The sequence below is a fragment of the Arvicola amphibius genome, chromosome 3 (assembly GCF_903992535.2).
Source record: "Arvicola amphibius chromosome 3, mArvAmp1.2, whole genome shotgun sequence".
In the NCBI taxonomy this organism is placed as follows: Eukaryota; Metazoa; Chordata; class Mammalia; order Rodentia; family Cricetidae; genus Arvicola; species Arvicola amphibius.
Genome location: NC_052049.1, coordinates 151,391,258 through 151,407,225, shown reverse-complemented (window position 1 = coordinate 151,407,225; position 15,968 = coordinate 151,391,258). Strand labels below are relative to the sequence as shown.

The window sequence follows — 15,968 nt, the reverse complement described above, 5'->3', positions numbered from 1 at the left end:
TAACACTAGTAACCCTTCAAATTATGACAGCCAGTTCCTAAGGCAGCAGCAGATGCCAGAGGGAGAGCGCAGATAAGCCTATTAGGGGAGGATACAGGGGGAGCTGCAGGGACACAGATTACTCAGTAGCTAGCTAGTTCAGGCTGCCAATCTCTTCTCCCTTCATCTCCCACCTCTCCAAATACGAGTCACCCCTAAAACTTAGGCCATAGCACTTGCTGATCACTCTCCAAAAAACACTAGCCATAAAGCCCAGCGCAGGTTTTCCTTTTTGTTGTTGTTTGTTTTTTGAGACAAGGTTTCTCTGTGTTAACAACCCTGGTTGTCCTGGAACTCGCTTTGTGGCCTCGAACTCACAGAGATCTGCCTACCTCTGCCCCGAGTGCTGGGATTAAAGGTGAGTGTTGCCTGATTCTTAAACCACAACTAGAAAGAACACTCCCCTCCACCAGGGCAAATGTTAATTTCCCATTTTGCGTATGTATTAGTCCATTTTTTTTTTTCAGGTTTGGAGGCTTAAAGTTCAACTTCAGGCTGCCCCGACAGCTCAGTGTCCTGAAATGATGTCCACTTCACTCTGACACATCATGGCAGACTAGAGAGGATTCATGGGGCAAACACAGGAAGTCACAACTCATGAACAAACTGAGGTCCCAACTACCTACATCCCTTCCTAAGGCAGTCCCCAAAATAGTCATTTAAACCTTCCCCACTAAGCCCCATCCCCTCTGGCAACCTTTGGGAGATAAGTTCCATTCCAAACCACAGCAAGGCACGGAAGCAGATTATCACAAAATTTCTAATTTGGGAAGTTAAAGTCTTCTTCTGCATAATAGATAAGCCACATAAAATTAATCCAAGAAAAGTAGTGAATACAGAGTGTGACTTAAATCAGAATGCAAGTGTCCTCTGCAGCTACAGTACCCTAATCCCAGGGAATCGGGCTCACCGAAAGACTGCCTAGGAAGGTCCCCTTCCAGCTCACAGTTACAAACCAGCCATTTTGCTGTTGTTTTTTTCCAGGTGTTCTAAGATCATTTTAAAATCTGGATTTGAAAGACAGAGTAATTAGTTGAACACAAATAAATGGACTTTTTATTATGTATTTCTATTAGAAAGGGGGGTAAAGAAGAATTTTTGCGTAGAGAAGCTGATCTAGAATTTGATAAATTAAAAACAAATGCCCAACACATAAATGGGACAGGGTACGTGGGAGAGTGTGTGGGGACATAGTTTCTTCCCAAGCCTTCAGGACTGTCATGGATCTGTATGTTCTGTGTGTGGTCAGATAGTCACTTGTTTCTCATTTTTAAATACTTTAATTTATTATTTGACAATTTTATACATATATTACTATATTTGATCTTAAGCACCCTCTAAGACCCTCACTTATCCTCTCTTGCTCCTGCTGGACTCCTTCTTCCTAACGAGTATTCTTCCTGCTTTCGTGTGTGTGTGTGTGTGTGTGTGTGTGTGTGTGTCTAAGTGTGTGCATGTCTGCATAGGTGTATGCTGTGTGTGAGATGTGTATATGTATGTGGTGGAAATATGTGTGAGTGTGTGTGGTGTGTGTGCACGTGTGTGTATGTGTGTGTGTTTCACTGAGTTTTATAAGGGTTTTTTGAATGAACAGGTGGGAGAATATTTTCCAAAGCATGGGCCTGGAGCCTGCAGCTAGACCACTGGAGAAGACGACTCCCTCTCCTCTAGTAGTATGCTGCATTTTTAGAAACTAACTTTTGGCATATGAGTAATTTCTTGATCTCATTTTCAAAACCTACATTCCAAAATATAATACTTAACATTTCTGTATATGTAATTATCAGTAAATCAGGCCAATTTTTAATTTTAAGCAGAAAATCCTCTTGGTAAATATAGACTTTCTATTCTATCATGTTGTTTTAATCCAAGAAAAGTGCAACTCATTTCAAAACTTTTTATAAACTAAACGTTAAAAAACCCAAATAGGAGCTAGCACTGTGAGGGAGACAGTGCTCAGTAGGCAAAGAGCTTCTCTGAACACAGAAGATTCTGAGTTTGCAGACAAGAGGAGACACGCTGACCTCTGGCCCTCCCTGGCCAAGCTAGCCAATCAGTGAGCTCCAAGTTCAGGAAGAGAGCCTCTCCCAAAAAGGAAGGTGGAGAGTGATAAAAACAGACACCCAACACTGACCTGGGGCCTCCACACGAGAGTTCACGTGCACACGCGCGCGCGCGCGCGCGCGCGCGCGCACACACACACACACACACACACACACACACCACATTCACATCAAGAAATCCCATTTTCTTAGGAGCTCACACCACTTCACAATGGACTCTTGAGTCTTTTTCACGACAGGAGCGCTCCTTTTCTGTGTTTCATTTTTAAAAACAAAACAGAATATCCATGTAGTCTTGCATTCTGCCTGAGGTGTGGAAACCACCCTGAACTCCATATCACAAATACTTGTCAAGATGTAGCTTACCCAGATGGTTTGAAATGCTGACTCAAAATATCTAAACATAAATGGATAAAAAGAAAAAAGTCCCTAATTTCACAAAGGAATCCATGTTGGTGATTATGATCATATTGGCAAATTTTAATGTTTTTGTAAAAAGGAGAGAAATGTCAAAATTAGGAAACATTGAAATGTACCAGAAGAATTGAGGTCAGAACTTCCCTTCTGATGGTAATAAATAAAATAAAAAAGGTTAGCCCCTCCTAGAAGCAAACCCCACACAGACTCCATGCCCATACAATTTGCTATGGAACTGCTAACTTTAAAGTGAAGAAACCCACCCAGAACCTTTCCAGCTAAAGAGAAAATTCTACTCTCAGTCTGTTTACTTCAACCCTCAGACTGGACATGGCTCTAGATACCAAAGATACCCAAGTACCAACTTTTGGTACCTATGAACGTGACCTTATTTGGAAGCCGGATCCTTGCAGATGCTCCTTAGGATGAGGTCATTAGAGTAGGCTTTACTACAATAAGCATAGCTGGGGGTGGGGGTGGGGGTGGGGGTTCTGAACACCAAAGATGGACACAGACATGCACACAGGGAGAATGCCACATGAACACAAAAGCTATCAGGGCAAGCCAAAACATGCCTAGGGTTGCCAGCAGATGATCTCAGATGGTAACACCTGGATCTCCAACCTCCAGAAGCAAGAAGACTCAGACCTATTTCTGATATCTAAGCCCCGCAGTTCTAGAAAACAAACGCAGTTTCTACTTAGCTCCATGCCTTTGGGCCCTCAGGTTATTCCTGCCTCTTTTGATCACTTCTTGAACAACCTCATCCTGAAGCCTGCTCTCACTCCTCCCCACTGCCCTGCAGCAGCATTGTCTCTGGCCAGGGAACCAAAGACCGATAGGGCAGCTCTTTGCGCAGGTAAACCTACAAACTGCAGGATGGATGTCAGCTTCCCTGGTGCACACACCCTCTCAGAGTACAATGTACCCGAGGACAGACACCACAGGGAGAATTGCTGCTCTAGAAGCTTAGGGGCCAGCTGTCATCCAGGGCTTGACGATAGGTCAGGGCACCAACTGAACATGATCTGGTTTGGGTCAGTTCTCTTCCACCTCTTCACCTGCGACTTGGCAATGACTATCCTGCCAGAGGACAGTGACGATAAGTCAAGGATCCAGGGCCCAAGCATCTGCTCGCTCCTATCAGAGTCAAGCAACTCAGTAGAGAATCCTGTTACTGTGCAATGGTCACCTCCTGACGTCGCTGCTTCTGAACTCTTTTCTAAGGCTTTCTTACAGAAGAGCTTTACTGAATAAACTCTACAGGGAGGCAACAGCGTGAACTGGTAATTGCATGGTAAAATAATAACCATTATGCACAGCAGCAAGGACATATTGCACAGCTGCAAAGAAATGCAACTCTGAGCAGCGGTTGTCTGTCCTCCCCCTTCACGCCCACCCTCACCTTAACACAGGGTGCTGGCCGCAGGGAGCCCTCCACTTCCGGCTTTCCTTCCAATGTTTGAATCGCCTTTGTGCCCAGATGGTGATGTTCAACATTCGGAGAAGTAGAATACACTGCCCTCTAGGCCATTTCCCCAGTTCATGAAAACATGCCTCTAGCCACTGTGATGAGTCTTTCTCTGTCCTTCCAGCCAGCTCCCAAATAATGACACGGATACTTAATAATGAAAGCCCAGCCTTAGCTTAGGCTTGTTTCTAACTAGCTCTTATAACCCATTTCTATTAGTCTACATGCTGCTATGTGGCTTGTGGCTTTTACCTCTCCTCCTGCAAGTCCTTTTTTCTCTGCACCTGGCTGGTGACTCCCTCTTTGTTCTTCCCAGAGCTCTCTCTGTCCAGAAGTCCTGCCTATACCTCCTGCCTAGTTTATTGGTCATTGAACTTTTTATTAAGCCAATCACAGTAACATATCTTTACACAATGTAATCAAATATCACGCAACAAGCCACCATAAGTCCCCCTTGAGTGCAGTTTGCATGTAAAGTCTCCAAGCTTGATGAAGACAGCAATGATTTGGGCCATGTCTGACCATCCTAGTAAGTAGCACCTAACACCACCTAACTCAGTACTAGGGTTAGGGCTCAGCAGTTAAGAGTGCTTGCTGCACAAGTATGGGGACCTGAGTTTGAACTGCCATACCTTCCTAAAGAGCCAGGGGAAGCCTTGCATACACCACTAATTCCAGTGCTCTGGGCAGCAGAGATAAGAGGGCTACTGGTCACCAGCCTAATGTCAAGGTCAATGAAAGAACCTGTCCTCAAGAATGAGGAGCAGGATACCTGATGTCCTCCTCGGACCTCTGCAGGCCGGTGTGCACATATGCATGTACACATACAGCACACACGTACATACATACACACGGGAAGGAAAGAAAGCCTGGTAGTTTTCAATGTTTAAAATAAGCACATGCATCAATCAATCAATGCAGGAATCTGGCTTCCAATTTTATCTCACTGAACACTGGCTACATAGATGACATTGGGTCAAATCACTTCACCTCTGGGGAAGCTGTGTGGTTGGATTTCACTTATATTACGTTTAGGCTCCCCTCCGACTCTTAGCTGAGTCACAGAACTTCAGCGAATGGTAAAAGATTCCCATGCAAAAGCCCAGCTCTCGCTCTTTGATACATTTTAATCTAAGGCAAGCAGGAACGGAGTCTTCTAAATCCTCAGACCTGAAGTCCACCCTTGAAGGACGGTACCCTGCTAAGGACAAAAGGTTCTGGGCAGCAGACTAGCTCTAGATACTGAAAACCTCTCCACGAGCACTGTGGAATCTGAATTCACAGGCTTCCTTTGGGTCCTCCAAAGAGGTCACAGGGGCACCTGCTGCTCACCCCTCCTTCCCAGGCACCTCACATCCAGCCCAAAAAATCAAGATGGGCTCGGGAACACTATTCTCCCGCACTCCTCTCCTTGCTGGTTGCCTCCACATGCATATTTTATGATTCCAGCATATTCCCTCTGTATCTTACATCCGGCAAGGCATCCCTCCACTGCCTGGTGTATTTCTGCCTGGCAAATGTTCCCAGGAGGCATGTCCTTGAGCTTCAGGTTATTACTGGAGGGTCGACCTTTCCTAGCCAGCGCCCTCACCGGGTCTGTGCACTCCTCAAGAACAGAGACCACACCCTCTCTTCTCCTAGGCTTGTCCGCAAGACCAAGCATAGAGATGGGCAGGGCACGGGCAGACCAAAGCAAATTCTGTTAAATACATCAATGAAAAAAATTAAGGTCACATTAACATATTTCCTGGAGAAAGGTTACTAAGGCCTCGGCTCTCAGGTACACAGGCATAATAAATTAGAAATTTAAATAACATTTCTATGGCTCTATTTTCTTAGAGCTGAATAAAATGTCCTCACTATAACAGCAACATGGATGGTATAATGTGGTATAATTCTTACTTCCTAGTAACAGCGGGCTTCACCTGGAGCTGTGGAAGATGAACAGGCACTCACCCCTTCATGTTAGTCATCCCTACTGCTCAAGTTCCAATGCTCAAGGGAACCAGGAGATAGGACGATTTTGATTTTTTTTTTTTTTTTCTAAACAGAATGCTTAAAGATCCTGCCAACTGGGTTTACTTAGCTGGATCTAATTCTGGTCACATTCCTTCCTTGTGATTTAATACACGATGGCTAAAACCAAAACTGACTTGGGAATACTCTGTTTGCCCTTCCATATACTTAATAGTCACAGATGGGAACAGAATAAATCAGTGCCAACAGTCAACCCGACCCTGCCAGAAGGAAAACACAGCGTTCCCAGAAACCCTTAATAGAGTTTAACGTTGTAAGTACCATTAGCCTCCCCAACCGAGAGTTCACCTGCACACTTTTGTTATAGCCAAAAAAAGTCTATAGCCTTGCAGATAAGCAAAAACTTTATACAACGTAAAATACCAATATTAAAGAAAAACTAAACTGTACATGAAGTAGGAGATAATACTACAAAATGAGGAGACTCGGTGAGTATTTCTGAGACCTGAAAAGAGTAAGTTTTCAAAGAGCAGACTGAAATGAATAATTAGTGTTTACAGGCTGTGTCTGTGTGGCGGCTGAATGTAACTCCCAATCAAATGAAACCACAGCAGACCACGGGGATCCGAGACGCAGTAAAAAGCCAAAGTGGAAAACTCCACTTTGAAGCTAACCAGTATACTTGTTCAAATGAAATAAGCTGTTAGGAGCATTCACCTTGACTTACTCCACTGACAGGATCAAAGCCTTCTACCAGTGCGGCACCACCACAGTGCATCAGCATCCTTCATGGTGCGGGAGAGGCAGAGCTGGGGCCCCTACTAACTAGTCAGGGCACTGCCAACCCCTCTCCTCGATTCAGTTTCATGCACAAACCATTAAATCTAAAACTTAAGTCAGTAAATATATATGCATTCATGAGCTTGATGAAAGCAGGATACAGGATGCAGAGCCAGTCTGGATTTAGGATGGCTAAGACGGATGACTTTCCCAACACAACCACAGATCTACACGACAGCACATCCCTTCCACAATCGATAAACTGTTTTTGAAATAATTACTGAAGCAGGCGACTTCATGGTAAGGCCAAAAGCTCTACAATAAGGATTACATTTAAATAAATTTATCTGGGAGGTACTAAGTGTTTCAGGAGGCTCAGCTTTAAAGGGGAAAAAATCTGTAGACATCACCTATGACTAAGCAATGGCAAAAATAAAATAAAATAAAAATTGGAAATGTGAGGAGTTTAGAAACCACAAAATGCCTACATATACAGTTAAGCTAGCATTTCCCCATCTATTGGATCTAGTGAAAATGGGAAGTCCTTGTGGTTAAAAAAAACAGTGGGGGGGGGGGGGGTTAAATTAAAAGTTTCACTGATTTACAAGGATTTTTCAAGCCGTATTTTATTCTACCTCTACCCCACCTACTTATATTCTAGGACAATCACACTGTCTACTGGGCCGGCAACCAGCCAGACTAAACTTTAAACAATCATTCTTGCACTTCCGTCTTTATCTGATTAAGTATCTCACACAGCAGACTTTTAGAGCCGTAATCTAACTCTTAACTAAGGAAATCAAGACTTAATAATCACGTAGAACACATGTGCTATGTGCCTCTCAGTCATATGCATTTTTCCTTAAAGTATGACAACTCTAGCAATTTAACTTCCTTAAAAAAAGAAAGAAAGAAAACTTCCTAAGAAAATTCAACACTCTACAAGCAGAATAACTAAAAATAGAAAACACAATTTATAGATTCCTAAAATTAAGTTAAGCACAGCATGAGGGGGGGAAGAGGACACACGCACACAGGTTTACTTACAAAAGTAAAAGTATTTGTAGCACCCTAGGCTAAAAAGCGACAATTAAAACAATTAACTCTGACCTAACAGAACAAGCGTGGTTTACTGTTCTCTTTGCTCAGGTGTAGAACTAAAGAAATGGACTTGCTGGGGACAAGAGGGTAGCGAGCAATTCCTTTAAACGTGTTTCCTTCAGACGCCAGGTCAGCAAATCAAAGTGGTCTAAACTCCCATAAAAAATAAAAAAAAAAAAAAATCATAAACCGACACAATGTCCCAAGTTGGGAACCTATAAACTCGGGAAAGGGGCCCCTGGAGCCGACAGCTGCGGCAGGGGACTGGCTCCCCTGCTTCCCCTCGCCAGCTGCCAGCGCAGGCAGTGCGATCCCTGCGCGTCCACCGGGTCCGAGCCTGGCGGTCACCTGCCCGCGCGGCTCCCACGGGCGCACGCGCTGCGCGCGTCTGCCGCGATCCCGCCCCGCTTACCGCCACGAAGCCCGAGGACGAGGCGACGAACACACGGACCACCATCCTCTCGCTGCGCCCAGGGACCGCCGCTAACGCGGACGCAGAGGCGGAACGAGGCTGAGGCTGCAGCTGACCCCGCAACCGTCGGAGAGGACCAGGGCGACGTGTCTAGCTCCCGCCGCTCCGCGGATGAAAGCCCAGCGCCTCCGCCGCGGGCTGAGCGGGAGGCGGGGTGGGGCCCGGCGGCCGCGGGACCTGATGGGAGTTGTAGTTTTCGTGGCGCCCAGCGTGACAAGGCTCTGCGGTCCCTCCAGCCCAAACCTGCTTCTTGTGAATTAATCATACACGCAGGTGACTTAGAGAAGATCCAGAGGCTTGAGAAGCTATGTGGTGGGAAGTCAGAGTACAAGGGAGAAGCAAATTAAAGGACTGGGTTCAGAGTCCAAACTTTGGCTTTGTATGCTGAGGAGCCGGGTGGAGCACGGTGCCGAGACCCACTGTTTGGAAGCAGCTTTGCCCTAGAGACCTGGGCTGGCTCATGGTTCTAACAGGTGGTGGCAGTGGGTTGAGCTGTTTTTTGTTTTGTTTTGTTGCCTGCAGTCCAGGAAACTGTGGAAACATGATTTTTTTTTTTTTCTCATAAAAGTGGTTTTAATGTGTAGGCCAGGCTAGCCTAGAACTCACAACCCTTCTTCTGCCTCCCTAGTACTGGGATTACAAACAAGCATCACCATGTCTCATTTGCAAAGGAAATCTCTTAGGTAAATGAAAGAGGCTTTCATCTTTATTCTAAAGACACTGAAAATTGGAAACCCAGATGAGAACATGGTATTTTATTTTTCTTAGCAAAACTGTAATTGTAGTAGAAAAAATAAATACTGAGAGAAATGAAAATTCCCCTATCGACACTGGGAATCAGAATCCACCTACAGCACCCCCTACTCTGCACAATGGCTTTGCTTCTATGCCACTACTGATATTTACAGTTGAGCCAAATCTGTGCCTTTTTCAAAATCACTGTGCATTCCAGCGCAGTATCCCAGGAGGATACCGTAAAGGGAAAGCTTTCGTGTAGTGGCTAATAGGTTACGAATAGTTCTTCAGCAGGTTGTTTTTACTTGGCTAATGCCCAAGCCACTCAGTTTTGTGGAAGTGAACCCGTACTGTATTTACTTTCTTCCTTTCATTAGGGGACTTCAGCAGAGCTCTGGGACCGCTGTTAATTAATTCTAGAGAGAAGGAAATTGTCTGAAAGAAGGCTCCCTCGTTTCCAAGTTTCTGGCACAAATAGTTGCCACCTGACAGACTTTTTTTAAGTTTATTAATATTTTGAGTTTCTAACCTTTCTTGTTGCTTATGTTTTAAGCGGTCTTATTTACTTTTATTTATTTGTTTATTTTGTGTGCATGCACATCCGTTCAGCACAGCACATTTGTGGAGGTCAGAGGACAACTGTGGGAATCTCTCCTTTCACTATGTAAGCCAGGATTAGTAACAAGTGTCTTCACCCACTAAACCATCCCATCAGCTCTTCTATTGCTTATCTTAATCCATTTTGTCAAAGACTTTTTTAAATTTAGTAGAGTAAGAGAGCATACAATCTTGATTGGGCTTTACTTCTTTTTAATGGCAAAAACATCATATGTAAGTTCTGCTGTAGTTAATTACATGCTGTAAATGTTCTTTAACTTTGCTCTCACAAACATGGAAATGCATGCTTATGAAATATGAAATAATTTCATACAAGTAGATACATATTTCCTGGATAAGTATGGGTCTTGACAAAAGGCACCATTTTCTGCAGTGTGGAATTAATGCAGTAGTGAAGATAAAAAGCTTAACCAATGAACTCAACCACTCTGAACAAAATGGATAAAAAAACAAATTAACTAAGTCATTTCCTCCATCAGCATGTTAAAACTGGGACTGGGAAAGTCAGGCAGCATGAAGTTGTGACAAGGAATTCACAGCTTTCAGAAGCTGTGTTAGTCATCTTCCTGTTATTGTGACCAATCACCTGGGACAGCTTACCAAGGGGAAGGAGAGGTCAGCAGGTGTGGTGTCACGGGCCTGTTACCCCACCACTTGGAAGACCAAAGCAGGAGAAGTTGAGGCCACTCCCTTCATGGTGCCAGAAAGCAGAAGAAGAGAAAGGGGTCTGGAACTCAGTGTGCCTCCAAGGTCAAGCCCATCGTGGCTTAGCTCCCCTCCGTTTCGCCTCATACACTAAACGTCCCACCAAGTCCTTCTGTTCTTGTAGAGCCTCCGCAGAGCAGAGTGGAGACCAAGCCTTCAGTGCAGTGCATTAGCCTCTGGGAAATGTTCACAGTGCTAGCTGTAACTGAAGCCACGCCTGGTTGTCTGGTTCATAAGGGCCAGAGAAGCTAAGGAGCAAGCCAGTCAGAAAGGGATAGGAAAGCAGACGGGAAAGGACAGATGCTTCAGAAAACCACCCTGGCAGTGCTGTAAGTTAGGGGGTCCTCAACCTACAACCTGTCAAACTGGCCATCTGTCCATTTTACAAATAAAGTGCCATTGGCTCACGTTCCACATATTTTACGGCAGAATACAAAAGACTCCGTGGTCCTCCTGGTCTGAGGTTCTCACTGCTTACCCTTTACAGGGAAAGCTTGCCAGTTCATTTCCGGTTTAACCTGTTCTGCTATCACTGACTGGAGGGCGATGTCACACCTCTGTCTCTATATCATAAATTCTCTGACTTGCTTAAGCCTTCACAGATGGATTTTGTTTTGTACAAAGGCAAGAACCCAAACGATTTCACACTTAATCTGTAACATTCCAAGGACTATTTGAAGATTTTTTGTCATAATCACTCTGGGTTTTTTTTCCCACCTTGGTTTAAAAAAATTGATTTCTAGAAACTACATGCGACACAAAATATATTCTCACTCTAGGAACCAAGTGAGGAAGTAGAGACCCAGAGTTAGAAAACACACTGGAGGGATGCCTTGGGGCTTCTTAGGTTCTGATCTGCAGGCAGAGCAGGCAGGCAAAGCTTGGTAACAAGACTCATGGGTCAGAGTTGCTGCCCTGTCCAGTTGGGCTTGATCTGGCCCAGAAATCACGCTACACCATCTGCCAAGACCCTTAGCTTTTCAGGGAGAAAACCAGGGACCCTTTAACTCTATAAGGAAGTCGATGGATCCTTTCCCAAAAAGAAATGTTCTTAATGATGTATCCGAAATCAGAATTAGACTACAAAGGAAACAATACTATCACAAAAAGTTACCAGAATCTTAGCACAATCTTGGTACGGGTGTGTGCCTCCTAACTGCGCTCAGGAAAAAGGCATACCGCCAGATCACAGAGCTGCTGTGGGTTCGAAGTAATAATGGGGGAAAAATTTAAGACATTTACAACAATCTGAAAACATGAAAATATTGTGACTTCTACTGGTAACAAGCCTTGAGTGTTGTTACTACAGACTGCTCAGACGCAGGAGACAAGAAGCTGGTGACTTTTAGTTAGCAATCGATGACAATACAAAGATATGGTTTTTTTTTTTCTTCAGTCATGTTTATGAACCTTCTAACTTCTACCTATAAGGTCCTTAGGCTAGGATGGGAAGAGGCTCCAGGAATCTTAGAATGAGAAGTACTGGTATCTGCCTGTATTCAAATGTGAGAAGCAAGAGAATTGGGAAGGAACAAGGTGTTGAACAGCACAGAGCAAAGCACAGTCAGAGCAGCACGAAAGTGAGACCTACACACAGTAGCACAGGACCCAGAGAGGTTCAGAAAGGTAACAACAGTAGCTGAGGGGAAGCCAGCAGCTAAAGGAAACAGACAGTTGGCAATCACACTCAACTGCCAACTCACGGATGTTTGGGCCACAACTCTGTTTTGGCCCAGCATGACCTAGTGCAGCTTGAATCCCACTTATGGAATAGCTAGCAGGGCTCGACGATATATCCCGGCGTCCCAAAGACCTTCCTCCTTCAGGGTGATGAAAGCTGGATGCTGCCGTGAGAAGGGAATGAGAAGCCTTGTGTAAGCCGGGGCAATGGCAGATCTAAAGCAATGGGCAAGGAGGAAGTTGGTCCGGGGTGGAAGCCACTGCGACTAAGAGAGACACGAGCTAAGAGACAGCCATGGGCTCACTTCCACCCTTTTGCATGGACCCATGTCTGTCAATTCCTACCCATAAATTGCTGTTGAAATAGTCTGACTTTTCAAAGTCGTCTTGATCCTTACTGAGACTAAACCATCTGCCTGTAATTCCACCCTCCTCTGCCTTCATCAGGCGCTTACATATGAACACACCCCCACGCAGACATACAGATACACACAACTAGACATAAAACGAATCCCTGATAATTGATTATTGCTTAAATAGTTCTAGGCAACACAGACTATAGAAACCTCTAGTACTAAATTTTAGTTACTAGTTTACTCTCTTGTAAACAATTGCCATGTTATAATAAACATTACATTTTGCATTTAGGCCCTAGTTGAATTCAGAAACTGTTTTTGATTCTTCAGAGATACGCTGTTAATGATTTTTCTGAATTCAATTTAACTTCTCATTATTCCAGGCTTAAAAGACCATTTATGACAATTGCAACAGCAAACGTGTAAGAAGATGTTTATATAGAGACATAATTATAGAAAATCAAAGTGTTGTAGCAATTATATTTATTGTTTTCACGAAGTTTTGAAAGACCTATGAAATGAGGATTATGAACATTTTGTGTTAGTGCTTCTTTTTTTTTTTCCAGAGTCTCATATAGCCTGGCTAGTTTCAAACTGATCCTCTTGTCTCCAGCCTTCCCAGTGTTAGCATTTCAGAAATGCACAACTATTTCTGTCTTTTTTTTAGTGCTTTTTAATTCCAGAAGATGTAAGATTATTGAAAGAATAGAAAGGTCTTCTTTTAATTCCTCAACTCTTTCCTAAAAGTAAACCCAAGGGTAAATCAAGGGTAAATTAGAACAAAGAACAATTTGACATGAGTTCATCATTCCTTCTCGGTCCTTAGCATCTATCTCTCCCCAATCATTCAGAGGCAGCTTAAATTGCAGGTACGACTGTGCTCTGCCCAATACACCCTGCTTTGTAGCCAGAGCTTTGGGGTTAAAACAGCATCCTTCAAAGGGAACCCGTTTCTGCACCATGTGGTTGGAATTCCTTTAACACCGAAGTCTGAGGAAGGCTTCTTTGGGAGTGTAGCTCGCCAGTGCTGAGCAGCTTTCCTCTCACCAGGTGTCACTGAGTCCTTGACAAGATGAAGCAATCATTAATGGAAGGCAGGCCATCTGGTGCTAATCTCTCTCTCTCTCTCGCAATTTAGACTTATTTGGAAAATTTATTAAATTCTTCAGAGAACAACATAGTAAAAGAAATGCATTGCCGTTGTGTTCTGTTTACCTTCTCTGGAAATAGATCACTTTTAAAAGCCCACTCGGTTTAGTTCAAATCATTTGTTGCCTATCTGCTCTCCGTTAGCAGCCCATCAGGCTCCTCCCTTCAGCAAGTTTGAATAATTTTCAGGTCTGGAAAAATGTTAATAGTGTTTCTGTTTCCTTATCTAAAATGTGAGCCATCTGCGATTCCCTTGAAGAGAATCTTTGTAATATGGGCAAAAGTTACCAGCAGAAAAGTCAAAGCTTGAGTGTTCCTAATGCCCCCAGTGTCTGCTTCCTTCTGTTTTGCTGTTAGGAGTAGCTTAGGTGGGTGTATAGGCCTGCATGCGAGTCAAGGTCAGGGGAAGGCCAGTGCTGGAGACGACATTTTTCAGTACTGAGTAGCAACCTGTCACTCTTAAAGATTTCTCCGTTTCCCTCAGTCCATCTCTGTTCCACATCATTTGACTTGGCCAAACCTGACAAACTTCCAGCAACAGTAGTGACAACTGAGTCATTACATTCAAAGAAGTAACAATATGTACAGGAAGATGCAAAGAGCAGGGCTTGACTGCTCATGGCTCTGCAGCCTGGAAGGTTCCAATTAGAGCACCAGGAGCTTCGGTGTCCAGTGAAGGCCTGTTTCCTGCCTCATAATGCGGTTCTGTCACTTTGACCTCAAAGAAAGGGCTTATTAGCTGCCCAGAGAACAATGATTACAACCACTTCCTCCTCTTCCTTTTCTTCCTCCTCTCCCTCTTCTTTTTCTTCTGCCAGTCAGGAGAGTAGGCAGATAGTCCACTGATGATGTGCTTGCTCCATCTAAGACTGACTTCCGGTCTCCATATGCACGGGCACAGGCTTTAATTTAATCTGCACTTTAACCGCCCGTCTCCAAACACAGTCACATCTAAGGTGCTGCAAGTGGAGACACAACTCTCCCCATTTCAGTGACTGTGTAAGATGAGTTTACAGTGAGTGTGTAAGATGAGTTAATGATTAGAGGTTCCATGAGTCCGTTGTTTGCGTCTACAGTGAAGTGCCTGACGCTGGGTCATTTTCAGGAAAAGAGGGATGGTAAGAGCACAGGTCTGGGTTCCACAGCATCCATTGCACCAGCTCTGCTAAGGCCTCTTGGTGGATAGCACCACAGTAGCAGAAGATGATGGAGCAGGAGGATGCATGGTAAAACAGGTCCCGAAGAGGCAGGTCTTCCAGGATCCCTTCATAACACATGCCACCAAGAACTCTACCACTGAGTGACATTTCCAGTCCAGTCTCCCAACAGTCCGTTCCTCAATACTGCCACGCTGAAATCTAGCACATGAATCCTTGGAGGAGAACCCACCCCAGCAAGCCAGAGTGATGTGGTGCTAACACCGGTTGTCTTTAAGACCAGCACAGACTCTGAGTTCAGCTGCTTTTGTTGCCTTTTTAAATCTTTTGTGAGGATCATTGTTTACAGCTCTATGACTATGATTCTGAGAAAGCTACAGACTCTTATCACATGTCAATTTCTTTCACTGTAATAAAATAATAAATCAATACTTCCCAATTTAAAAAATGAAACATCCTACAAGAACAAAAATAAAACCCAAAGTCAGCATTAAACTTCTAGCGCGGGTGCAAGGGAACACGGCAGGAAGAGGAAAGCGGGGGAGTTGTGTGCTGTAGGCTTTGGAGGAGAGCATGGAAAAGTCACCAAGCACTGATAAACACGCACTGAATGCTTTTCCGTGAAATCAGAAACATTTGCTTTGAAAATGGGTGTTTTGTCTTCGCCATGCATCGAACTTCCAAACATCAGGGAAATTTGTGGGTCTTCGTCTCTTTTTGAAGTTGCCTTAAAGATAGCAGGAAAAAGTTTCTCACTTGTGTCTGCTAGTGGCCACGTCAAAGCCCCAGCCCTCATCCATTCCATGTAAATAGAGCACAGTCCTGTGGTTAAAAAGTGGGTGGGGGGGGGGGAAGCAGAGCAGAAGCAGCTGGGTCCTATCTGTCCTCATCTCCTCCAAGGGTAAGTGGGCCTGGCAGGCAGCATCCTGGAGGCCTCGGCTGTACCTGGCATTTCCTGCTCAGCCCATCTGGAAAGCTTTAGCTGGAGTCCAAACCTCAGAGGTCTGAGGGGACAAGAGAGGGTAAATAAAAGTCAAAGGCCCACAGCAAAGTGGTACAAGCTGAGCTGCTTTGTTCAGAGACTAGCAGGAGTACCGAACTGCTGAGCATTGTTGCAATGTCAAAGGGACAGGCATGTGCTGCTAAAAACACACATAAATGTGAAAAAGAAAGAAGGGAGGGAAGGAAGGAAGGAGGGAGGGAGGGAGGGAGGGAGGGAGGAAAGAAAGAAATTAATGATGGAAAACA

The 15,968-nt window shown here is 44.4% G+C and overlaps 1 protein-coding gene across 1 annotated transcript in view; it reads right to left on the bottom strand.

Annotated features, from left to right (window-relative positions):
* The window catches only part of Sh3bgrl2 (SH3 domain binding glutamate rich protein like 2), a 63,275-nt gene extending 54,798 nt beyond the window's left edge, over positions 1-8,477 (bottom strand). Inside the window, exon 1 of the mRNA XM_038323625.2 lies at positions 8,261-8,477. Coding sequence (XP_038179553.1) covers positions 8,261-8,305 — 45 coding nt within the window. The 5' untranslated portion in view covers positions 8,306-8,477. The remainder of the gene's footprint in view (positions 1-8,260) is intronic.
* Between the last annotated feature and the right edge of the window lie 7,491 nt (positions 8,478-15,968).